The 26,029-nt window shown below is 43.7% G+C and overlaps 1 protein-coding gene and 1 long non-coding RNA gene across 9 annotated transcripts in view; one reads left to right on the top strand and one right to left on the bottom strand.

Annotated features, from left to right (window-relative positions):
• Gprk1 (G protein-coupled receptor kinase 1) overlaps positions 1-26,029 on the top strand; it is a 235,484-nt gene that overhangs the window by 114,477 nt on the left and 94,978 nt on the right. For 3 of the 4 annotated variants that reach the window (XM_033378235.1, XM_033378236.1, XM_033378237.1), the window contains exons 8-10: positions 16,459-16,650; positions 16,708-16,863; positions 16,927-17,253. In XM_033378235.1, coding sequence (XP_033234126.1) covers positions 16,459-16,650; positions 16,708-16,863; positions 16,927-17,253 — 675 coding nt within the window. Of the gene's footprint in view, positions 1-16,084; positions 16,111-16,458; positions 16,651-16,707; positions 16,864-16,926; positions 17,254-26,029 lie in introns of those variants that run through there. The other variant, XM_033378238.1, reaches the window with a different exon arrangement.
• Positions 22,339-25,633, bottom strand: LOC117183642 (uncharacterized). 5 transcript variants are annotated; one of them, XR_004468775.1, is made up of 2 exons: positions 25,396-25,633; positions 22,339-24,128 (listed from the first exon to the last, which is right to left on the bottom strand). It is a non-coding gene; the product is annotated as an uncharacterized lncRNA (long non-coding RNA). The 5 variants fall into 5 exon arrangements; XR_004468771.1 differs by having other exon boundaries at positions 22,339-25,023; positions 25,306-25,631; XR_004468772.1 differs by having other exon boundaries at positions 22,339-24,956; positions 25,306-25,631.

Below are 26,029 nucleotides of genomic sequence, written 5' to 3'. Positions count from 1 at the left end.
GATTTTATTCAGATGCGTCTTCGCTGCACATCCCCAGACTTGAATGGCATATGTCCATATAGGGATTATAATTGCCTTGTACAATATGACTTTATTGCGTAGGGGAAGCTTACTTTTTGAGTTCATGAGCCAGTGCAACTTTTTGAGTTTGTTTTGACATTTGATGACTGTAGCTCTGATATGCGGTCCCCAAGTTAGGCTTTTATCGAAGTGGACACCGAGGTAGCAGTGACTGCTCTTGCGCGGAATTATATTTCCGTTGAAGGTTAGGTCTGGTGGGTGCTTGCTTCTTAGAGTAAAATTTACGTTAACTGACTTTGTTTCGTTAATTGTGATGTTCCATTTTTTTGCCCATTTTTCCACGGATTCGAGGTAGATTTGAAGTTGTTCAGCAACGGCTCTGTAGCAGGTGGATGACGAAAGAATAGCAGTATCGTCAGCGTAAGTGGCGACCAGGAAGTTGCTTGGGTTGACGTGCGGTAGCGGCATGTCGCGTGTAAACAATGTGTACAGGATTGGCCCAAGGACGCTGCCTTGTGGAACTCCAGCTCTGATAATTTTTATGTCTGAAATAGCGTCCTTGATTGTGACAATAAACGTTCTTTCTCCCAAAAATGACTTTATGACTGAATACTGGGGGGCGGGTAGTAGCATCTTTAATTTATATAAAAGTCCCTTGTGCCAGACTTTGTCGAAAGCTTGTTTCACGTCGAGAAACACCCCTGAGCAGTATTGCTTAGTTTCATAAGCGTTGAGGATGTGTTGAGCCACTCTGTGTACTTGTTCCGGAGTCCCGTGCTGTCTTCTGAAACCGAATTGGTGCTGTGGAATAGCTTCCTTGACGCAGCTTTCAGCCACCATTCTGCTCAAGAATATTCTTTCGAATATCTTGGAGAAAACTGGCAGTAGGCTTATTGGTCTGTATGACTCTAGGGCTGACGTTGGTTTACCTGGCTTTAGTATCATCACAATCATTGCACACTTCCATTGGGTGGGGAAGTGGCCGATGCGGAGGATGGCGTTGTAGAGTGCAACTAGAAACATAACTCCCTTGCGTGGAAGCAGTTTTGCGATGCGGGCATCTATTAAATCGTGCCCAGGAGCTTTGTTGTTCACAAGAGCTTTTATTTCCGCTTGGACTTCAGAAGGTGAAACTGGCTTGGTTGGTATCGACATCTGTAGGGGCGCTTCTAAGTACCAGGAGAGTGCTCGCGTGTGATCTTGAGGTGCTACATCGGCTGGAGTGAATCTGGTCTCTAAATTTCTAGCGAACGCTTCTGCTTTTTCCATGTCAGACTTCACCCAGGTACCGTTGTCGTTTCTTAATGGAAAGCTGCACAGTGGCTGCCTCTTGATGCCACGGGTGAGTTTCCAGAGATTGACCTGGCTACTTTCAGTTGTATCGGCTCTTTTTAGCATTTCGTCGAAGTGTTTGCTGCTTTTCTCAGCGAGGGCCTTTTTTAAGTTTCTGCCCGCTCTGTGCATCTGAGCTTTAGTGTCTGGGTCGTGAGTTCTTATGAAAGCTTTCCTTAGTCTTCTCTTGATACGCACAAGGTTTTCGATGTGAGGGTCAGGTGATGCAGCAGGTCGGGTCGAGCGCTCCTCGGACGTGGGTGGTTCTGCGGAGAGAGCTGCTTCCTGAATGAGGCTATTAAGCGAGCGTACAGCCGCGTCAATGTCTTCTGGAGACTCGAATCTCTCGTTAAGTCGGATGTGATCTTCCAAATGGGTTTGAAAAATCTCAATGTTTGCTCGACTGTGCAGGAGCTTCTGTTTAGTGGGGTAGTTGACAGGGGATAAGTGCATTTCTATGAGAAGCGATAGGTGATCGGAGGGAAGGTCGAAGTTCGCTTGTATGTGCAGGAATCTATGGGGAACGCCTTTGTAGATAGCGAAATCCAAGGCACTAGGCGATCTGTTGGAGTCGTATGGGTAGTGGGTTGCAGAGCCAGTGGCAAGAATGTTGGCTCCACTTGAGACTATATAGTCGTGGATTTCGCGACCTCTAGGGCAGGAGCGAGGGTTTCCCCACCATTGGTGCTTCGCATTCCAGTCCCCAGCTGCAATGTATTTTGGCCCAAAACTAGATAATAAAGAGCGGAACTGAGAACTTGTCCATAAGGTAGCAGGAGGACAGTAGATAGCCGAGATAGTTATTTCTCCTAGAGAGGTGCTTAGCACCATGTTAGCGGCTTGAATTTGGCCATCTGTAATGGGGTTGATTGGGAAGTGCTTGAGGCTGCTGCGGATGAGGATAGCAGATCCTCCTCTAAAACTATCGGAGGGATGATTTGCAGTGTAGAGTTCGTATCCTATTAGTTTGAATGTTGTTCTGCTGCAGAAGTGCGTTTCCGAGAGAAGCATTATGTCGATTTGATTCGATGCAATGAAGTTTTTGAGTTCTAGGCTTTTGTTGGCTATGCCCGACGCATTCCAAATACCTATACGGTAAGGCATTTTGAGAGGCTAGTGGCTGAGAGAATGTTGAGGATCTGCTCTTGCATTTTCATAAGCCTGTTTTGCATTAGCATGAATTGGTCTAGCTTATCTGCAAGATTCATTAGCTTGTTCTCAAGAGGCGTGTTGTGAGGTGATTCTGGTTGGGTACGAGTACGGGATGGGTTCCGGTTTCCTGGTTCTCTTGCTATACTCCTTGATCGGTGCTGGGCTCCTCTAGCGACTTCAGCATAGGATATATGTTTTTCCTGACTTTTTGGCTGGGAAATGGACATATCGTTGCGTGGCATGTCCCTCTGTCTGCTGCTTCTCGAGAGCGAGCGAGAGTTTTTCTGGGTGCGCCCGGAAGTATTCTTTCCCCTAGGTTGCGCCTGATGAGTGTTTTCCCAATTTACCTGTGGTGGTTGTGGGTAAAATTTCAATAGAAGCTGTTGGTAGACCCTACAACCTCTATAATTGGCAGTGTGGGAGCCAAGACAGTTGGCACACTTGGGCTCGACGTCTTGTGGCTTTGAGCATTCTATGGTGGCATGCGGACCCCCGCATTTAACACAAACAAATTTTTTGTTGCAATATCTTTTGGTGTGTTCGTATTCTTGACAACGGTGACACTGTGATATCTCCTGTTTGCGTTGTGGCTGCTCAACAGTTATCTTTTGTCTGCAGAGGTCTGATACTTTGAAAATCTCTTTATTATTTTCATTTGGCTCTAAGTCCACGAAAAATAAGTTGAGCTGCTTCTTGGTCGCTCTGTTAAGAGGATTGTGGATGAATCGGGCTAGATGCCCCTTGGCCATGAGATCTTGCTTAATATAATCAGTTGGGGTGGAGTGGTGAAGATTTTTGATTACTACTCTATATGACCGTTCTTCTTTCAACTGGTAGCTATGACAGAGAACGCCTTTAGCCATCAACGCGGAGGCGATTTTGCGGTAAGTGGTTGAGTCGTTGCATAGGAGTCTAATTTGTCCTCCAGTGCTTGTTTTTATACGGTAATTTTCGGGGCTTGCCAACGTATCCAGCATTGACCAGAACATTGCGATGTCGTTTACCCCGGGTATGATGATTGGAGGAGGCAGAGGGTTGCGTTTGGTTGTAGGGGATTCATTACATTCCTTGTGAGGGCTGAGGTCCATATCTTCGGTACCGTCGGCAGTTGAGTCGTCAGTGTCCGCGAGTGGCGCATAGTAGTTTGCGAAAGAAGGGTTTCGACTACTTGGGAGACTGCGTTCAGTTGAGTGAAGTTTCTTTTTTGGAGGAGGGAGAGCTCCTCTGTCCTGCCAAGAAACATGAGGGTCGTCAGTTGGCTGTGGGGCATGGTAGTGGGGAATGTTATTGGGACCATCCGTAGCACGTTGGTCGTTAACTTGCTTTTGCGTAGAATTAAGTATTGTCAGTTCTAAAGTGAGCTGGGCTTTAAGAGCTGAGGCAGTAGCAGAACTCATTGGATCTGCAGTTGGCGGTTTGTTAATGCTACGAGAGACTATAGTAAGGGACTTAGATGAACGTAGTTCCATTTTTAAGTCAGGTAGATTTGGGCGTTTAACCCAGACGAAGTTGAGGTCTAGTCTGTAGGCGCGTGCACTGACCGTAGGTCGCACCCGCTTTGGGGGCCCGCGAGCGACGGGGCCAAACACGAGTACCGCGCGCTAAGGAACCCGAGCGGCGCTTAGTCCCACTGGTACCGCGCGCTTAGATTCACGAGCGGCACTTAGTTTCACGAGTACCGCGCGCTTAAACGTTTTCGCACAAGTAAGTTGTTTGTTGTTGCCACTGTAGTGGGCTTGTCCGTTTTTATTGCTTTTGCAAAGTCTTTCACAGCGATGTTGGAACGCGTCCGTATTCAACGAGAGCATGATCGAGACTGGGCTAGTGTAGACTGCTATTAGTAAACTTCCCATCCATAGTTAACCGTAGAAAAATGCTTGGTGTGATTTTTATGCACAACTTATGCAAACTTCAGTATTCCTATTAGACTTACTAGAAATTTTATACCGTTGTTCCTTCCAGTTTGTAGATCGAATTATTCCTTGCATGAAGCGTTTAGGGTCTTATGATTATAATTCCCTCTACCATATCATATCCACCACTAATTCTCTTCCTCTTATTAAATTACTAATCCTTACACACCTTTCTAGTAATTGTAGTGGTATTTGTATTTTGAATGCATGCTTAGTTCTCCTAGCAAGAATATCTATACTTTATCGGGTCGGAAACGTTTCCTTCTGGACGTTACACATATTCACTTTCTCCACAAATCTAATATACCGCGATACTCATTTTTAGTATCCGGTTTAAGAAGAAGATATACAGCCATGCTGAAGTTTCCACTTCCACAAAAGTTTCCCCATTTACTGCGATCACATAAATTGGTGCTCAAAACGAAAACATTTTCCTCGACGAAACGAAAAGTAAACGGTGTTTCCCGCCACATTAATTCAAAATGTTACTTACAGCTCGTCAGACATATTAAATATAAAGTTGAATAAAAATGATGCAACAAGAGAGTTCAGACGAGCTCAAAATGTTTTTGCGATCACTTTTTCGTCACTTTTTATTTGTGTATGTCCAAAATGTATGCGCCGGCAAAGCAACGGAACGACGACCGAAAAAGAACCACCGAGATGTTTTGCACTGTTTCAAGTTCGAATTGGAGATAGAGATATGTATGTGCAGCCGGTCTCGAGAGCTGGCTGAAGCAAAACGACGAAAGAGGCGGCGAAGAAAACTAACGGACCACGCTTAGAACTCTATGCAGCCGGTCTTGACAGTGCGCTGCGCAGCAACGAAACAGACGGCGAAAGAGAAGCGAAAACGAATAGCGGGTCGCTAGAACTGCCACGGTCGGCCACAACGATCTTTGGTTCGCCACTTTTCGACAAATGTTACGGTGGTTTGGAAAAATTGGGCAAAAAGATTTTTTGCGTTATTTTTGCTTTGTAGATTTGACTTTGACTTTTTAGTTTTCTCGTATCTTCAATATTGTGGATGCCACAGATTTTTGTTTTTCGTGGGGCGGAAGGGGGTGGGGCGAAATTTCGAAATACACATGTAACAGTGAGATTTAACAGGAGTGTGAATACCAAGGTATGTTGCTCTAGCCTTAATATGCTCTGAGATCTGTGGATGCCACACATATTCGTCCTATGCGGGGGCGGAAAGGGGTGGTGCGAAATGTTGAAATATACTTGCGCAGGTTCGATATCACATGAGTGTGGATGCCAAATTTGGTTGCTCCAGCTCTTATAGTCTCTGAGATATAGGCGCTCACTCTTTGCAATGGACAAAGCCGACCATGAACCATGAATCAAAAATCGTTCGTTCTCGAGACGTGTTTTTGTTTTGTTCCGCTTATTTTCCATTTATTTTGCGAACACAGAAGCTGTTTTTCAAAACAAACCTTGATAAAATCCCCACTTAACCTACAGTAAAAAATCTGTTCTTTTACGCGAGTGCATGCCTATTTATTTATTTATTTTCATTCCTACTGCTACAAGCATGGGGCTTCTAATTAGAGCACTAGTCACTAGATGGCACATTAGTTTTGGTTGGGTCAAACTCAATTATTATGATTATATAATCATTTATAATTTAGGGTTACATATGTATGTTATATTCGGCATTTATTAATTATAGGTAATGTTGTCTTTTATTTTATTTTATTTAATTAGGTTTTGAGATTTACGGTTCTTAATCTACTATAAGGTGGGCTCTTAACTGCGTTTTGAACTGTGAAAGGTTACTTATCTTTTTCATGTGATGCGGAAGCTGCTTCCAAATGCGAATGACATAGACGAAGAAATGCCTCTCGGAATTTAAAGTTGTATGTCGAATGGTGATAATATTATTTGTTCTGACGGAATTAGTGAATCTAAGAATTTGGAGCAGGTATTCGGGTTGTTTGGTGAATATTATCCTATGAAGGAATGTTAGCATCTTATAGTCAGTCCATTTAAAAAAATGCATTTCGAATATTTTGAATGAAAAAGCTGAAATTCTGTCATTACGGCTTAACCCAAATATATATCTAGCTGTATTATTAAAGCACACGTTCAATTTTTGTAGTGAGGGCACCATGAGAAAAACGTATACTGCATCGAGAGAGGTAGTTCTTATAGCATTGAGCATTAAGAACTAAAACGTTTGACCGAGCTATTACATAGCGAGAGTGAGAAGTAGGAGAAGCAACTTCTTGAAATTTTTTATAGTCTTGATTTTAGGTTTTTTACACTGGATAATTCTTTGGTAAGCCAAGGGAGCTTTCCAGATCTAATCGGACATGAAAGCGGGACACAAGAATCAAAAAATGTGCCAAAAGCATTGTAAAAAATGTTTGTGCCTTTTATCACATCAGTGCACAAGTAAAAAGCGGACCAATCAAAATCCCTAATGAGTATTATTAAGGTTTTTAAGCTTCGCAAACTCGGCTTTACGAAAGCGGTCACTTTCAGATAGCCTACTCGACCGATCCAATACAGTTGGTCCTATATCTAGCGACACTTCGGAAGAAGGATGGTAGGCGTCTTCAAGAATAGTGAGCGGAAGTGCTCGGGTTAACAACACTATGGTCGGATCCGATACAAAGCACAGATCAATCAATCGACCTAGGGAATTTTTCACATGATTGACTTGAGACAGGGACAGGTCAAGCAAGCCGTCAACAAAGTCATGTCGTGACATGGGCACTAGGTTACTAGACTCGTTTACCGAAGACCAGGCAGTTCCTGCCAAGTTGAAGTCACCAAGAACTATCATACGATCTTTATCAGATAGCGAGGAAGAAACAGCGGTTTAAGCGGACAAGTGCTGCTCATAAATTGAAATATCCGAAAAAGCTGGGATATACGAGCAAGTAATGAATATAGCGAAAGCGGGAAGAATCAGTTTTACAAACAGGATTTCCAGTTCCTGTTGAACTTTGACTGTGAAGTGTTCCGACGTGAAGTAAGAGTCCACTGCAATTAGAACCCCTCCTGCACGTCGAGACGAACGGTCGTTTCTAAAAGTTGTTTACCGACCTGCCAAAACCTGGGAACTCAGAATGTCCGGCTTTAAGCAGGTTTCACAATAACGTGGGAAGCAAATGCAACACTATCCCGGAAAAGAATGCTGAGCTTACTACGTAAGCCTCTTACATTTTGATAGGCTACTAAAAGAGAAGTTAGTTTTTTGAAAAGGTGGAAGCAAGACGGGAAGTTGAGGAAGAGGAAGTTGACCTTGAGGGTGGCACACTGGAAATATTTGTAAGGGATATGGGGGGCCTATTCTGTTTCTTAGCCTTAAACTCCTTCACCACCAAATGCTCCGGCCAAAAGTTGGCGGAGCAAATGGTGTCAAATTGAGTTGGGGAGTTGCTTATCTTAAACGAGGCTATCTCCCTGGCATAAGAGAAGTTAAATTCCTCCACCTTTAAACCCACGGCTTTTATTTTATTTGAATAAAAGCAATTACATCGTTAGATTTGAGGTCTGGGGCCAGCCGTGGAACAAAAACTTGTCGTTTTGGTAAGACTCCTACCAGTGGTTTAGTCACCTAGGCCTAGGTCCGGAACGTCTATTTACTGGTGGGATCGGGATAGACGGGACAACTAGCGAACTTGCGGACACCACGGACACGGACGAATTGGAGAGAGAGATATGTATGTGCAGCCGGTCTCGAGAGCTGGCTGAAGCAAAACGACGAAAGAGGAGGCGAAGAAAACTAACGGACCACGCTTAGAACTCTTTGCAGCCGGTCTTGACAGTGCGCTGCGCAGCAACGAAACAGATGGCGAAAGAGAAGCGAAAACGAATAGCGGGTCGCTAGAACTGCCACGGTCGGCCACAACGATCTTTGGTTCGCCACTTTTCGACAAATGTTACGTTAAACCTTCGAATTTGATTTAACGAACTGTTAGGCGTTTTGGGCGACAAACAGTACTACAGGACCGACTGCCTCGAATAGGAACGACCGACTAGACAGAAGGAAGGGTCGAAGCAGTGGCTTATAACAAGTAATAACTTTCCATAGGTGTGTGCGTGTATGAACTGAGAGCGTACTTAGGCTGAGCGCGATAACAGATAACTTAAGAGAGACGTGACTTGAAAGCTATTAACGGCTGCTGCTCCGAACAGGTGGTTTGGAAAAATTGGGCAAAAAGATCGGCAATTGCCTGATCATTATTTGCCGACGTACTAAGAAATGATAACGAGTATCGGTGTAAAAACTTATCTTTTTCTGGGGATGGGAAAAAATTGATATCGGCCAGCTGTTGACTTAAAGCTGGATATAAATGAGTGTCCAGTAGCAAATTAAATTCGCATCCGACTTTTTCTGATAGTTTTGGGGCTTTCAAAATGTTTTCTCAGATGTTGTGCTTTTTTTCACATACCCTTAGTATCTTGCATCTGGTTGAATTGAACTTTGCAATTCCGAAACGCTGACCCAAACATTTTTTAGCTCCAGGTAATTCAAAATGGATAATTTTTTGCGTTATTTTTGCTTTGTAGATTTGACTTTGACTTTTTAGTTTTCTCGTATCTTCAATATTGTGGATGCCGCATCTTATAGTCAGTCCATTTAAAAAAATGCATTTCGAATATTTTGAATGAAAAAGCTGAAATTCTGTCATTACGGCTTAACCCAAATATATATCTAGCTGTATTATTAAAGCACACGTTCAATTTTTGTAGTGAGGGCACCATGAGAAAAACGTATACTGCATCGAGAGAGGTAGTTCTTATAGCATTGAGCATTAAGAACTAAAACGTTTGACCGAGCTATTACATAGCGAGAGTGAGAAGTAGGAGAAGCAACTTCTTGAAATTTTTTATAGTCTTGATTTTAGGTTTTTTACACTGGATAATTCTTTGGTAAGCCAAGGGAGCTTTCCAGATCTAATCGGACATGAAAGCGGGACACAAGAATCAAAAAATGTGCCAAAAGCATTGTAAAAAATGTTTGTGCCTTTTATCACATCAGTGCACAAGTACAAAGCGGACCAATCAAAATCCCTAATGAGTATTATTAAGGTTTTTAAGCTTCGCAAACTCGGCTTTACGAAAGCGGTCACTTTCAGATAGCCTACTCGACCGATCCAATACAGTTGGTCCTATATCTAGCGACACTTCGGAAGAAGGATGGTAGGCGTCTTCAAGAATAGTGAGCGGAAGTGCTCGGGTTAACAACACTATGGTCGGATCCGATACAAAGCACAGATCAATCAATCGACCTAGGGAATTTTTCACATGATTGACTTGAGACAGGGACAGGTCAAGCAAGCCGTCAACAAAGTCATGTCGTGACATGGGCACTAGGTTACTAGACTCGTTTACCGAAGACCAAGCAGTTCCGGGCAAATTTAAGTCACCAAGAACTATCATATGATCTTTATCTGATAGAGAGGAAGAAACAGCAGTTAAAACAGACAAATGCTGCTCATAAATAGAGATATCCGAAGAAGGTGGAATATACGAGTAATTAATGAATATACCGATAGCGGGAAGAATCAGTTTTACACACAGGAATTCCAGTTTCGGTTGAGCCTGGACTGTGAAGTGTTCCGACGTGAAGTTAGAGTCCACTGCAATCAGAACCCCTCCTGCACGTCGAGACGAACGGTCCTTTCTAAAAGTTGTGTACCGACCAGCCAAAACCTCGGAACTAAGAGTGTCCGGCATTAAGTTTACTACGTAAGCCTCTAATAATCTGATAAGTTACTAAAAGAAAAGTTAGTTTTTTGGAGAGGTGGAAGCAGGACGAGAGGATGAGGAAGAGGAAGTTGAGGTTGAGGGTGGGACAATGGAATGATTTGAGTTATGGGGGGCATATTCTTCTTCTTAGCCTTAAACTCCTTCACCACCAAATGCTCCGGCCAAAAGTTGGCGCAGCAAATGGTGTCAAATTGAGTTGGGGAGATGCTTATCTTAAACGAGGCTATCTCCCTGCCATAAGAGAAGTTAAATTTCTCCACCTTTAAACCCACGGCTTTTATTTTGCTTTGAATAAAAGCAATTACATCGTTAGATTTGAGGTCAGGGGCCAGCCGTGGAACAAAAACTTGTCGTTTTGGTGGGACTCCTACCAGTGGTTTAGTCACCTAGGCCTAGGTCCGGAACGTCTATTTACTGGTGGGATCGGGATAGACGGGACAACTAGTGAACTTGCGGACACCACGGACACGGACGCTGTAGACGTACTTGGCTGCACATTCTCCGAGGCGATAAATTCGGCTACCGAATCTGCATCGCCAGCAGCTGTAGTTGCATTTGCATGATTAAAGGGCCGTGGAATACCTCATTGCACCGATCCAACAGACTGAAAAAGGGATACTTTAGTGGACTTATAAGCCCAGGTGTTGCACAGATTCAAACTTGATTATCTTCTGATGATATTTGACCAGACGATTGATCTCCCATCGGAGCAGATCCTCGTCTCCATCGAAGAACTGGTGGAGGTGCCGAAGTTCAACGCACAGGGCACTCAACGCAGTCGTCAGCCTGGAATAAATGACCACTGACATCCCTTCGATGGAGATGAGCCACATGAGAAAGTAGGCAGTAGATGAGAATGTGCGTGAACGGATGCTTCGAAGGATCGTTCCAGTGAAACGGAAAGGCTGCATAGAACGGTAGCGACAGTTCTGTCCAGAGGGGCGTGGTAACCAATAGCAGGACGAAGACTACCATGAAAGCCAGCCAAACAATTTGCATTCCGATGACAATCAGATAATGCAAACGTTTTGCCGATCGCACTCCTGCAGCAGCCGGGCCTGCTCTCTCCCAACGGTAGCACTCCTTGAGGCCGTCGATTACCTCGTCCACATTACCGGCATACAGCAGGAAATATATCAGCTTAAAATATATGAAAAACGACTGAAAATAAAGAATTTTGAGAAGTTATGTTTGTAAACAGAAAAGACTCAGTGCGAACCGCTATTATGAAGGCGAGATCCCGACCCCATTCCACAATGTTGTCCAGGGATTCGAAAATAGCATAAGTCACTGAGCCGAAAAATATCGTCGCCTTAATCATAACGAACAGATGCCAGTTCCTACGACCGGGTCGGTCGGCTGCATTCCTCCGAGTTCGGGTAATATCCAATAGCTCATAATGACATTTTATACAGACTTTAGCTGATCTCGGTTTAGGTATGGCACTGTGTGCTCGGGACACTCATCTGGCCTCCGATAAACCATCCTGATCGCGATATACGGCTTTAAGAAACTCTTTCCTTTATCGCTCAGACTAAATCCGACCCGTTCTACCATCTTCAAGTCCGTATAACCGTACAGTACTAGTTGTTCCCAATGAATGCGACTTTGAAGGCCTATAGATACGAGTACGATTGATAATTGGCTATGGTCAATGGCAGGGGTCTGGCGAGAATTTCACAGCTGCTTCTTAGGGCGATGGTGTACGGATTTGGGGCAGACTGAAAAGGATCTTCAGCTGGGCTTTGAGTATCAGCCGCTTGTTTTGGAAACGCTCACGGAGGGCGTTCCATGCGGACGCGAAACCCTCGTTCGTGAGCGGAGCCTGTGCCCCTATGTCGTGGGCCTCACCGCTCGTCTTTTTGTTGAGGTGGAACAGTTTTTCCACTGGAGCCAACATCGGGTTCTTATGTAGATGGCGGTGAACAGGTCTCGGAGCGTGGGCCACTGCTGGTAGTCCCCACTAAAAACTTCAGTGTCACATTAAGGGAGGCGGCAACCTCCGGAAGTCGGCTCTTGAACGGGCAGTTGTGGCGTGTGAGAGACAGTCGGGGGCTTGAGCTGATCGTTCAGTTCGGCAAGGCATTGCGCGTAGACCGCGTAACAGTCATCGTACATCCCTTGGACGTCAGCTACCCGCTCTGGATCTGCTTCCGCTATCGCACCCACACAGGCCTCGAACTCCGCGTCCACTTTCGCCCAGAGACTTCGGAGTTGATCTCGATGAACTTGGGAGAGCGAGCGGGTTGGTGTGCTAGTATCTGGAGCGCTGAGCTTCTGGTCGAAGCGTGTCAGCCTGCTTGCAGCCAAGGCAAACTTAGACCATGCAGAACTGTCGGCCGATTGGGCCATAGTGCTAGGAACCGTGCGAAGGACTACCGAGGGGAGCAACAAAGCCTCGAAGGCATGTGATGTGTGAGCTCGGGACGTGGTCGGACCTCGCTCAGCTGAGCCCAGACGGGAAGATGTGGGCGTAGTGATTGAGCCGTTGGAGTTGGGTGGATGGGTCAAATTCAGCAAACTCACCCGATCAAACTTCTTGCGAGATTTCTTTTCACCAGTGAGCATGGTTAGCTGATGGATTTGCGAACACGCCGATCAGAGTCGCAAAGCAGGTGAGCGGGTGAGGAGTTCTGAACGAAGAACCGGGGATATGTGGACTTGGAATTTATTGCGAAATTACATTATAGCAATAGTACACAGTGGCCGGAATATAAAAATATAAAAATACTACGAACAATATAAAAAACTGTCCAACCAAGAACGACTAATGAGGATGAGCAATAATATTGAGGCACAAGGATCTCACTCAATGTTTGTGATGATTGGTTTACTTGTAAGCTTTTGAGTGTTGTGTTTAGTTTTTCACTGTTCTTGGTGATTCACTATTTCAGCTCACTTCAGTTCACTTAATTTTAAATTTGCAAATCGTATGCGCTCGTAGCACATAGGTTCTTTGGCAGATTTCACAATTTACATTAACGATTCCGGGATTGCGTGATCACAGTAATTAAAAATTACGCAAGCTGACCATTACCGAAATATAGGAGTTAATTTTAAATGAAATCTTACCGACTGCCAGTAAAATATCCGCAACTCGATTTTAAGTTTTTAAAAATGATTTTTATTTTACAAACTTAATATCTTTGTCACTAGATTATAATGAATTCCTCGACTTGACTGTTTGTCTGCTTGTCTCAAACGGAACTGATTTCTCTATTGTTGGCTAGTTTCCATGAGCCCTTCTCTTGGAGCTCTCGACTCTGGCTTCGGGTGTTACTTTACTCGGCTGCATCTTCGTGTCAGTGGCGTACGTGCCTGGACCAATATTTGGGGATGCGTCGGCTTTGATGAAAGGCATCCGCTGGTGGCGATCGGTGTTGCATTACATGAGGGAGCTAGAAATGTGATACTCCTCGGCTTTATGACTAGCTCTGATTGGTCCTCATGAGTGGCACGATTCTAAAGAATCGATTTCTCGAGAGTGGCGGGATTCTGGCGTTGATGAATCAATGGGGTCCATTGTTTAGATTAGTGGACTCTAGCTTGTAGTGTGGGAAGAATCACTTATTGATTCTTAAGTGGTGTCCAGTTACTTTTGTGGATGGGGTGGGTGAATTAGACATAAACATAATGTGTAGGTGGAGTAGAGAATTATGCATATGTCACTATATATATAAAATATAGTAATATAAAAGTTAGAATACAAATATATAATATTTACATATATGGACCAGACTTGTGGGACTGCCGTGAAGGTTTGCTTCATAAGGCTGGCTAGCCTGTTACGGCCGCTCATTTCGTGTGCGTTCCAGCCGCCTTAATTCCGAAGCGATCTCTGTTTCTAGATTGCATATTGCCGTCCACTTTGTTTGGTTTTCCAGCATCTTTGTACCAAACATTCCACCGTTATGGGCTCCCCTAGGATGCCTTCTGCTCGCCTGCGGGCCTCTGAAAATCTGGCGCATTTGGTCAGGACATGTTGCTCCGAAGTAGCTGCACAGCCCATCTTCCCCGTGGCCAAAGCGGTGACGGTACTCCTTAAAGCACCCGTGACCGCTGAGAACTTGTGTCAGCTCGAACGTAAGTTCTCCTTGACGCCGATTCATCCATGCTGCAATGTTGGCTTGCTTCGCTGCAAGCTCGACAGGTGGTATGCCGCTTATGACTATTATGGCCTCTGTGGAGACTATACGGAACGCCGAGCTGACCCGCAGACTGAAGTCCGACTCTATGCCCTTAGAGTAACTCTTGGTCCTCGTAGCATGAGACCATATTGCGCTGCGTATAGTATCGATGACTTAGCCACGTTAAACAGCAGTCTCCTGCTCGCCGTCTTTGGGCCTCTATGGTTCAGCATCATTCGTGAAACCGCCATGACTACGCCGTGTGCCTTCTGATGTGTCTGCTGCAGGTGCTCCCTAAACGACAACCGGGTTTCAAGCATAACTCCCAAGTACCTTATCGCTCGTTTTGAAGTAATTGCGGCTCCTCCTATGGTTGTCTTCGCCGTCTCCACCTGTTTCCTACTACTGATGGGGACCGCTTCCGTCTTGTGCTCGGCAAGTTTGAGCCCTGCCTGGTTTAGCCAGTCGCTTATGCTTTCGATTGCCGCGTTCGTGCAGCTCTCCGTCACCGCGGTCTCGTCAGCGAATCCCACGATTTCGAATTCCTTCCCCACGATTCCTTGCTGGAAGTTGAGGCGAAGGATTCCATCGTACATGGTATTCCACAATAGCGGTCCCAGTACAGATCCTTGTGGGACTCCTCCCGTGATGGAGTATGCCCGAGGCCCATCATCCGTGTCGGTCACGGAACACTATCCTGACCCACGATGCCGACTTAAAGGCATTTTGCACGTCCAGTGTTGCCACCAGACAGTATTTTATGTCCATCGTGTGCTTTCCAAGGCCTTTCTGGCAGTGCCGCACACCTTGTTTAGCGCTGATTAAGCTCTTCAGCATCTTGCCTGCACTGTCCAGAAGGCTGATAGGCCTGTATGCCGATGGGTTCTCCGTTTCTTTCCCACGCTTTGGTATCAGCACCTGCTTTTGCTTTTTCCATCTTCCAGGAAAGCATCCATCTGTGAGGCATTTGGTGTAGGCCTGCGTAAAGGTCGTTGGGTGCAGGCAAATAGCCAGTTTGAGGGAGAAGAGGATGTGGAAGGATGTGTATATAACAGGTTAAACAAAAGGTAGTATTTTGTAATACCCGTTGGTACCACACAGTGGAACAGTTTTCAATTGAATATGTAATATAATACCTCACGACAAAACACAAGCCACTTCAACGAGATCTGCTAACAATGCAGAGGGCAAACACATCGGCCATCAAAATAACGCAATAATTGCACATATATTTTTACAGACTCTTTATAATTTTTGTTACCTATAAATAAGTATACATTTTGAAAACTTAATATTTCCCAAGCAACAAGCTTAAGCTACACATTTGTTAATGCCGATTGATAGCTGCATTAGCTTTTAGTTCTACAAACTAGAACAAGTTGTGACTTGAGAACTTTAGTCCGGCCACGGAGTTGCCTGACGCTATCCAGGGCTCCTGGACTAGAGATATGTGGGCGAGCCCTTGCTCCATGGCATCATTCCTCCATCTGCACGAACAGTACGTTAACAAAATGCGCATGCACCAGCTTCCACTGTGCCGCTGTCATCCTGCCATTCTCATCGCTGCGGTCAACGACTGCTATGATCAAATGTCGTTTGGTCAGGTCACTGACCTTGGCTTTGAGTTTTGGTATTGGCTTCTTGGCCGCTTTCGGTGGCTGCACTCTTGGGCCCGCGATGCCACTGGCTCGCTGGAGTGTCCTTGGTGGCCATCATCTCCTTCACCTTATTGGCGAATTCGGCGTTCGACGCCCCTATTTGTGGCATTTGGGCGTAGTGTAGCCGGTCCTTCTCTACTCGCTGCTCGGGTACAAAATTCAAGCCTAAGATAAATCGTAATTTACAATTAATTATTTATCTAATGTTAGAAGGCATTGTGTTTGTTTTTGTATCTGGAGAGATAAGAGTTATAAGACCATATGAACGCTAAAAATGAATATTTGGGGAGACCTAATTATGTAATCTGCACAAATCACCTCAAACCACAAAACTGGCAACTAATTAATCAAGCATTAATCGATTCCCATCCCTCTATTGGGAATTAAGCGATCACATTAACTACATAAAAAGATTACTTCATTCTTATTCTGTTGCGAAGTGTTTTAAAGATCTTCGCATCCAACTGTTTCTTTTGTCCTTGTCCTTTCCACTGACTTAATTTTCGTTAAACTCGAATATTTTAGCTGACAATGAACGATTTTAGCGTACATAGGATAATTGGACGTGGAGGCTTTGGGGAAGTATATGGATGCCGAAAAGCTGACACTGGAAAAATGTACGCCATGAAATGCTTAGACAAAAAACGCATTAAAATGAAGCAAGGTGAGATGCTGGCTCTTAATGAACGGAACATGTTGCAAGCTGTGAGCACTGGAGTAAGTTTTATATTTTAATTATAAAATTTACAGTACTACAAAACGTTTTTTTTTCAGATTGACTGTCCATTTATTGTCTGCATGACATATGCCTTTCATACGCCCGATAAACTGTGTTTTATATTGGATCTAATGAATGGTGGAGATCTGCATTACCATCTATCGCAGCATGGAGTTTTTAGCGAAGACGAAATGAAATTTTACGCTGCGGAGGTAATCTATATATAAGTGAACATGGATAGTGTGTTCTGGATTAATGAGAAATTGTTTTACCAGGTGATTTTAGGCTTGGAGCATATGCATAAGCGTTGTATTGTTTACCGTGATTTAAAGCCAGCTAACATATTGCTTGATGAAAATGGACATATACGAATATCTGATTTGGGCTTGGCTTGTGACTTTTCAAGGAAAAAACCACATGCATCAGTTGGAACTCACGGATATATGGCGCCAGAAGTGTTATCAAAGGGAACTTCGTATGACTATTGTGCGGACTGGTTTAGTTTCGGATGCATGCTATACAAATTGCTTAAAGGCCATTCCCCATTTCGACAACATAAAACAAAGGATAAACATGAAATTGATAAAATGACATTAACTATGGTATGTACATTTTTTAAATCAACGTGAGACAACCTCCATCTTTTCTCTGGATTCTTTAAATTTTATTCTAAATCTAAAGCTTTTTACGAAATCTAAAGCTCACAACTATTTCTAACCTATGAAAAGAATCGAAACTTTATGATATAAGGGATATATTAGTTTTGTGGTTTTTTATACCCGATACTCAAAATGAGTATTGGGGTATATTAGATTTGTGGTGAAAATGGATGTGTGCAACGTCCAGAAGGAATCCTTTCCGACCCGATAAAGTATATATATTCTTGATCAGCGTCAATAGCCGAGTCGATTGAGCCCTGTCTGTCTGTCCCTCTGTCCGTCCGTCCGTCTGTCCGTCCCTATTAGCGCCTAGTGCTTAAAGACCATAAGAGCTAGAGCAACGATGTTTTGGATCCAGACTTTAGTGATATGTCACTGCTACAAAAATATTTCAAAACTTCGCCCCGCCCACTTCCGCCTTCACAAAGGGCGAAAATCTGTGGCATCCACAATTTTAAAGATATGAGAAAACCCAAAACGCAGAATCGTAGAGAATAACCATATCTTTTAGACTGCAAAATCTGAATTGGATCGTATTATTATTATAGCCAGCATCAAGAAAACAATTTCATTTTTTCTCGCCCTGTGTCTCTCTAACACACACGTAGCGCCTAGATCTCAGAGACTATAAAAGCTAGAGCAACCAATTTTGGTATCCACACTCCTAAGAATTCGGACCGAGACGAGTTTGTTTCAAAATTTCGCCACACCGCCTTCCGCCCCCGAAAAGGACGGGGAAAAATCCGGGGATATTCACAAATCTCAGAGACTATTATGGCTAGAGTAACCAAATTTCGTATCTGCCCTCCTGTTAGATCTCACAACATGAAACGTATATCCCCAAATTTCGCCTCACCCCCTTCCGCCCCCCAAAGGACGAAAATCTGTGGCATCCACAATTTTGAAGATACGAGAAAACTAAAAACGCAGAATCATAGATAATGATCATATCTATCAGGTTGCTGAATTTGGATCAGATCAGATCATTTTTATACCCAAAGGGAACAAATCAATTAGCAGTGGCTACGCAGCGCCCGACGTCACGCTCAGACTGATTTTCTGTCTCCCTCGCACGCACTCTTTGTCGTGTCGTTTAATATTAGACGCCGCCTGCTGGAGGAGAACCATACTGACTTAGTATCGGGTATAACTGTAGAGTTGCGGTGTCCGCAGCAACTCACAACGTTCCCCCTCGTTTTTCTTGAATTCATTTATTTGTTTACTTCCTGATGAACTGATTTCCTTATGATATTCTATACAAATAGATTTAATTAATTAACGGAAAGGTGAACTGTTGGTGCTAGGGGCCCCGCGGACAGCGGTACTGCCGCAAAGCATTGTTTACAGTGGCGTGAACACCTACTCCGTCTTCTTCTCTCCAGGGACATAAGCTTTCGCATGACGCTAGAAGCAAACTCCGCAGTCGCTTCCCATACCTTCGGGTCTGCCTCGGTGCTGACCCCAGACCTTGCTACTCCTCCAGTGTCTGACGCTCGTCCTCAAACCTGTGGCAGTCGAAGAGGACGTGCCGAGCGTCCTATGTCCTCTATGCCTGCGCCACACTCGGGGCACCAGTCCTCTGTCTCGTGGTCGATGCGCTTGAGGAAGCCGCGGAAGCAGCCATGTCCGCTCAGTTCCGTGCTTCCTTTCAACCCAGCATGCTATGCTCGGGATGAGAGTGTGGCTCCATCGGCCTTTGGGTGAGTGGTCCCATCGAGTCTGCCATCTGTCCCTGCTGGTCCTTCTGGCGGCGTCCTTTATTTCTACTTGGAGCGTACCTCAGCTGCACTTCCTGCGTGGCGTCGTAGATCTCCTTCCTCTCTCGTATCAGCTCTATGAGCAGGAACTTGCCCGGCAATGACTAGCGCTGCTTCGTCCGAGATGGTCCGGAACGAGCATGCGATCCTGATGGTGTACAGTCTACATGTTGCCTCCACTCCTCGCATGTAGCTCTTCGCGAGTTCCGCCAACACTGGTGCGGTTTAGAGCATCTGCGACGTGACGACGCTCGTCAGCAGCTTCCTCGTTGTCTGCTTTGATCCTCTGGTGTTCAGCATCATCCTGCCTAGCGCTCCCGCGGTCCCGCCGGCCTTCATGTGGACGTACTCCAAGTTCTCCTCGCAAGAGAGGCGCGTGTCGATGAGGACTCCCAGGTAATTAATATACCTCTGCGACTGCGACGATCGTGGTCCCACCAACATGCACTCTGTCGGCGTTTCAGACCAGGGGCCCCAAAACGGAGCCCTGAGGAGTCTTGAAGCTTCGTATGCCCTGGAGCACTGACACGTGTCCATTGTGAGCATCCTGTTGATAAAATAGCTGCGCGCAGTGCCTCCTCAGTGCCTCCAGCGTCCGGGCCCAGTCGGCAGTGGCCTTCTCCTTCTTGCACGACTCGCTGAGGATTGCCACTTCAGAGCCAAGCTCGCGTACCGTCTGCGTAAGAAGATCCTGAGCGGCCCTGCAGTGATTCAGGTTGAGTTGAATCAACTGCATGTCGTCCTGGATTTGCCGACACCGCTGCGTGTGCGCGGGTAGTTTTTGGGGCCTTTTGGTTCCTGACCTTCTTGCCAGCTGTTGCTTTGCTGCATTCAGCATCTTTGTGCCTTTTCTCGCCGCATTTGATACAGCAGCCACTCATGTCCTCTATGCCCAGGTCCCAGGCATCGGTAACACCTTGGGAGTCCTTCTCTTTCTCAGATGGTCCAGCCGATCCTCACCTCGCCGCTTTTCAAGACAGGTCCAGGGGAAAACTGGCTCCAATACGAGATAAGAGACTGAGATTTGTTGAAGTGTGGGATGGCTTTTCCATTTTTATACATCAAATGAAGAAACAGGCTGGTTTCCTGTAATTCGTGGGGCAACAAAAGCTGTGAGACTCGTGGAGTAATCGGAAGTCCTGGATCGACCGACCAAATTAACTAAACCTTCCGTGTGAAATGCAGAATCAGCCCCGATACCGGATACTGATACCGACCCTTTGGCTCGTTTCAGCTGAAGCTTCTGAGCAAAACGAGAGATTATTAAATTAATCTGAGAGCCTGAATCCAGAATAGACCGGCAAAGAAGAAGATCACCAAATTGACTTCTTATCATAATGACTGTCGTGGCAAGATGCACTACTGTCCCTTCTTTAAACAGTTGAAGCAAACTCTGAGCTTCCTTGCCTCTCTAAGACGCAAAGATGGTGAAAGGTTTCCAAAGCGAGTGCAGCTGTAAATGTTATGATCTTTATTATCACAGAATACGCATTCCAATAGCAACAAGACTGTGTTTTGAATGAGTGTTTTATGTTTTCCAACCTGAATGAAAAATGGTTCCATGTTGGTATAACGTTTGGGGGCCCAATATCCAATATCCAAATTCTTATTAACGCCCCGACGTGGTCGTCAACAAATGTTAAGAAAACTAGCTTTTTCGCTGACTTTGATTGTTCAATAATTTCACAAATCAATGGTTATAATTATACCCGATACTCAAAATGAGTATAGCGGTATATTAGATTTGTGGTAAAAGTGGATGTGTGTAACGTCCAGAAGGAAGCGTTTCCGACCCCATAAAGTATTGATCAGCATCAATAGCCGAGTCGATTGAGCCCTGTCTGTCTGTCCGTCCGTCCGTCTGTGCGTCCCTATTAACACCTAGTGCTCAAAGACTATAAGAGCTGGAGCAACGAAATTTTATATCCGCACTTCTGTGATGTCACTATTACAGGTATATTTCTCCGCCCACTTCCGCCCCCACAAGGGCATCCACAATTGATACGAGAAAACCAAAAACGCAGAATCGCAGAGAATGACTACATCCTTTAAACTGTAGAATCTGAATTGAATCGTATCATTATTATAGCCAGAATGAAGAAAACAATTTCATTTTTTCTCGCCTGTCTCTCTTTAACAGACACGTATCATAGACGGCTTTGATTAGCGCAAAACATTAGCGCCTAGATCTCAGAGACTATAAGAGCTAGAGCAACAAAATTTTATCCACATTCCTATGATATCAAACCTGGACAAGTATATTTCAAAACTTCGCCCCACCCCCTTCCGCGCCCGCAAAGGACGAAAATCTGTGGCATCCACAAATCTCAGAGACTATTAGACCTGACTGTAGAGCTCACACTGTTACAAAACTATTTGTAATTTTTCAGTGCAAAACCTACAGTTACAAGTGTATTTATTTTTGCTCACTGCTACAAGTGTGTTTCAAAATTTCGCCCCACCTCCTTCCGCCCACACAAAAGACGAAAATCTGTGGCAACCACAATTTTGAAGATAGGAGAAAATTAAAAACGCACAATCATAGAGAATGGCCATATCTGCCAGATTGCTGAATCTTGCATACGGTGATCGACGGGCGGATCGCAAGAGCGCATAAAACCGGGAGATCGAGAGCGAGGCAGAGGGCGATGTCAGTGGCTGTTAGCTCAGCGCGGTACCCAGCAGCGATAATAGGCTGTTAGCTTGGGGTGCTAACAGCGCGGTTGCCCTGTTACAGCTGCTACCCGGAACAACTAGCAAGTACGCTAGACAGAAGAAGAAGACAGAATAAAGTCAACTTAAATTATTAATTAATGAAGATTTGTCTTTGGAATCACAAGTATCACAGAAAAATACATGGAAGCATTTATTGTTATCGCGGCAAAGGTTACGGAAAGATTCATGGTCAGAGTAGTTTGATGGACAGAGGGGAATACGGAGAGGAATGTAATGCCTAGTCGGGCGGGAGGGGCAGCAATACTAATTAGGGTTTAGCCAGATACCTCAGTGTCCTCCTATTTGGCGATGTCATAAGCGCACAAGCTTGGTACCAAATCAAATTATCAAATCACCCGAATTTCCTGGCTCGAAGACTATCAAGATGCAGAATCAGGCGTAGACTTGCTCGTAACATTCTGTCAGACCTGCCCAACAGGAACATATAATTGTTACCCATATGCCCATATTCCCCGGATTTTTTTTGAAAAATAACTACATTTTTGGTTGACCCTTCTTTAAGGTTCTTAAACAGTAACAGCAAACAACAAAATTGTATTTTTCTAACTGTGATTATTTGTATATAGTATGTACAGGGTGCGCCATCTTTTAGTACATTTAACAATCGATAGATTTCAACATAGATTTGATCGAAACTTCAATTCATTACAGTTTTAGGCGATATTGACTGACTATCGTCTGATTTAACCCCCACGGACTTTTAATATATTTTTTTACTTAATTATTTAGAGTAACTATTATTGCTGGGTAGAGAAGTCTCTTCGCCGGAGACGTGTATGGCTAGTGTAGTAAGTTAAAGACTACGCAAGTCTATTAGAATGGGCCAGAACCTTGAGACCTCTGGTTTATTTGTAGATTAGTAGTCGGCGAGCGGACGTTTACAAGACAATGTAGGTTACAAGCCTTAAATTTCAGTAGATTTCTCTTAGCTTCGATGTGTTTACGCCAATCGATCCGTGTATCCAAAAGGACATGCTTACACCTTTGCTCGTTTACATATACATATGCTAGCTAGCTAGACAGTCATTTTTGCTTGCTATTTTTCCAAGGCCATGAAATGTAAGACGTTGTTTGTAGACGTTGTAAGTTGTTTGTCGGTTTATCTGCTGTGTGGATGACACTACTGACACTACAGTCCAATACTCTCGTCTTTCAAATGCATTTCGAATCTCAGACGTTATCCGCTTTACTTGTTTAATGGTTCCATGTCTTTCGCGAAATCCAAATTGGTGCATTGGGAATCCACTGTTGACGTGTAGGTGTTGATTCAGGATATGATTCAAAAGATTCAAATATCTTTGATAGGCACGACAGGAGACTGATAGATAGATAGATTTCCTTCATTGTTGAGTATAGTATTGAATATATTTTTTGCCCTGTTGAATATTATGGTGAGAAAAGAATTTTTGAGACTTGGTGCTTCAAGACTCTTATAAGTTCTCCTGCTTGGAATATGGCTTCAAGATTATTGGTTAGTCGCAGCGAGCCCGCTCCCCTGTTTGTGTACGTAATGGTTATTCACTCTCTATTGGTGGACATACGCCTGTTTTAGTTTTCTACACTGGGAATCGTTGGCTGTTCGGGGAGAGTTGCTCCATACATTATGTTTTAGATCGGTTTTCCTCATCTTCTAGGGCTTTGCGTTGTCGAATGTAATAGGTTGAAAAATTTTACAAATTCTTAACCATTGAGATACAAATAATTTTTTTTTTTATTAGGTGAGTATCGGATTTGAGCATAGCGTCAATGTCATGTTGATCAAGCAACTGCAAGAGCCCGCATTTGTGCTGTGAAATGCCATTTTCATTCCAGAAAGACATATTTAGAGAAAACATTTAAGTAGATTTCTGTTTGATTAGGAGCTCCAAGAGGATATTTTGATTGCGCATAAGTTCCTGTATCGTTTGTTGTATTGCTACCATTGTATTTGTTAAAGTTACCAGCATGATTTAATTCCACTAGGCAATCGGGATGGATTTGCAGGGGTAGGTTGGCTATTAATTTCTGGCCACTGTTGCGATGCCTGATGCTTCATCAATCCCGTAGAGAGACTGAGGCGTACAACTCGTTTGTGTAACTTAACGCCTTAGCAAAATAAACTTCTGGGGTTGTAGTTGATGGTATATACGGCAAGATTTGTGGGATAACTTTGCTCGGCAGATGGGTCCTCTTTGTTTACGGGGCAAGGCTCAGTGAGATGTACATATATCCCCGCAGGCAACGCAGACTGCGTGTAGGGTGCAATAAGTTTTCGTTTGTCCATATTCGTGACAATTTGTGCATTGGACGGGTTAATTTCGTGTTTGTGGTTCCTCAACGGTGATTCTACGGTGCAGTTGAAAGTGGATCTTGTAGATCGGGTGAACTTCATTTTTACCCATAGGCATACAGTGGCGATCACATGTGGATGTATGTTTATCACTTTTCACTTTAAGCGCCTGTAAAATCTTTAAAAATGAATCAATCCTTGTGATTTTTGTTTTTAAAGATTCTTCAATTTAGTGAGAATGTAAAGAGACAATAATTTCAATTCAAAGAGAACCTTTTCTTCAAGAGATTTTAATTTGTTCAAAAAAATACATGCTATCCACTTTTGCATGTTTAAAATTTTTTTACTTTAATAATTTTTTAAAAATATTTGTTCCAAAGGGCCTTAGCTTTTATCATATTCCGAATAAGTATTGACATACTCTCGACTAAATTTAGTAGGTGCTGGCAAGGTATCATGTGCCACTCCGTCTTCACGCGGTCCCAAAGACTCACCCAATCCTTTGGTGCAGACTCGTACTTTTCCAATGTTTTTTTAAACAGAGCCCATCGATTTTCAATGGGATTTAGATCTGGGCTATTGAGCAGGCCACTGGATTAAGTGAAACTCGAGTTATTGGGACAATTTTTCACGAATTTAGCCTTGTGCGTCGGGCTACCATCTTGCTGGAAAGTGATCTCGGATGTGGATGTGACAGAATGGGATCCTAAATATGAAGATAATATTCTTTTTTCATTATTCCATCGATTTTAACCAATTGGAGAACTTTCCATGATTGGACGCTCTGCGTACGATCGGCCTGACACCGGCAGTTAGCCAGAAAAAACCAGCCCTCTCTGACGAAAAGTGGCTGCGCATCTTATATTTAGCAAGGAGCATAGGAACTGGACCACGGAAGATTGTAAGAAGGTCCAATTGGTTAAAATCGATGGAATAATGAAGAAAGAAAGGCTTTTTGGAACAAATATTTTTTAAAAATTATTAAAGTAAAATAATTTGAAACGTGCAAATGTGGATACATGATCTTTTTTTGAACAAATTAAAGTCTCTGAAGGAGAAGGATCTCTTTGAATTGAAATTATTTTCTTTTTTCATTCTCACTAAATTAAAGAATCTTTAAAAAAAAATCACAAGGATTGATTTATTTTTAAAGATTTTACAGGCGCTTAAAGTGAAAAGTGATAAACATGTATCCACATGTGCTCGCCACTGTACATCAGGAGTCAGATCTACCTTGAAAATTGGTTTGGAAATTTTATTTCTATTTATTATTTTCATAGCCATTTCGACTTTAAAGTTCTTATCTTTAAGTCCAGCTATTACCTCATTGACTGAAAATATAATCTTTTGCTACTTTTAAGTTGGAAGGTGTAGTAATTTTGTATCTTTTTGTCAATCGCTCAATTGCTTGTTTTGTTGCAGATGCAGCCCCTTCCGATAAATACTCCATCTCTGGTTTCTTGTTCATCGATAACCATAATTCCATCAGTTCATGAAAGATGGGCTTTCGGTGTTCCAAAATAGAGCTCTTTCATCAAAACCATTGCTTACCGTGTTTCAATATCCCTGATACCGTCGATAAAATCAATAATCTGGAAACTCTCCAGTAAATCAGCTGGCTCATCCTTGTAAGCCAGACATGAGAGTGTCGTTTGTTTGTGTCGAACTCTTGATAGGACTGTCCATGTTGTGCAAACTTGTTAAACCTTGTTAATGACATTTCATCATTCTAGACCCTTGCTCCCTATTTGATGGTTCTCTTGAGAGAATTACCCTGGTGGATGATCTTGGTGTTATGTTAGACCCCAAGTTAAAGTTTTCTGAACACATTTCTACCATGGTAAATAAGGCCATGGGCGTTCTTGTGTTTATAAAGAGGTGGTCAAAGCAAGTTGACGACCCCTATATAACAAAGACTCTCTATACCTCGCGTGTTCGTCCGATCTTAGAATATGGT

This window comes from Drosophila pseudoobscura, chromosome 3, assembly GCF_009870125.1.
Source record: "Drosophila pseudoobscura strain MV-25-SWS-2005 chromosome 3, UCI_Dpse_MV25, whole genome shotgun sequence".
NCBI lineage: Eukaryota > Metazoa > Arthropoda > Insecta > Diptera > Drosophilidae > Drosophila > Drosophila pseudoobscura.
The sequence above is the reverse complement of the archived record's forward strand: the minus strand, read 5'-3'. Positions and strand labels throughout refer to the sequence as shown.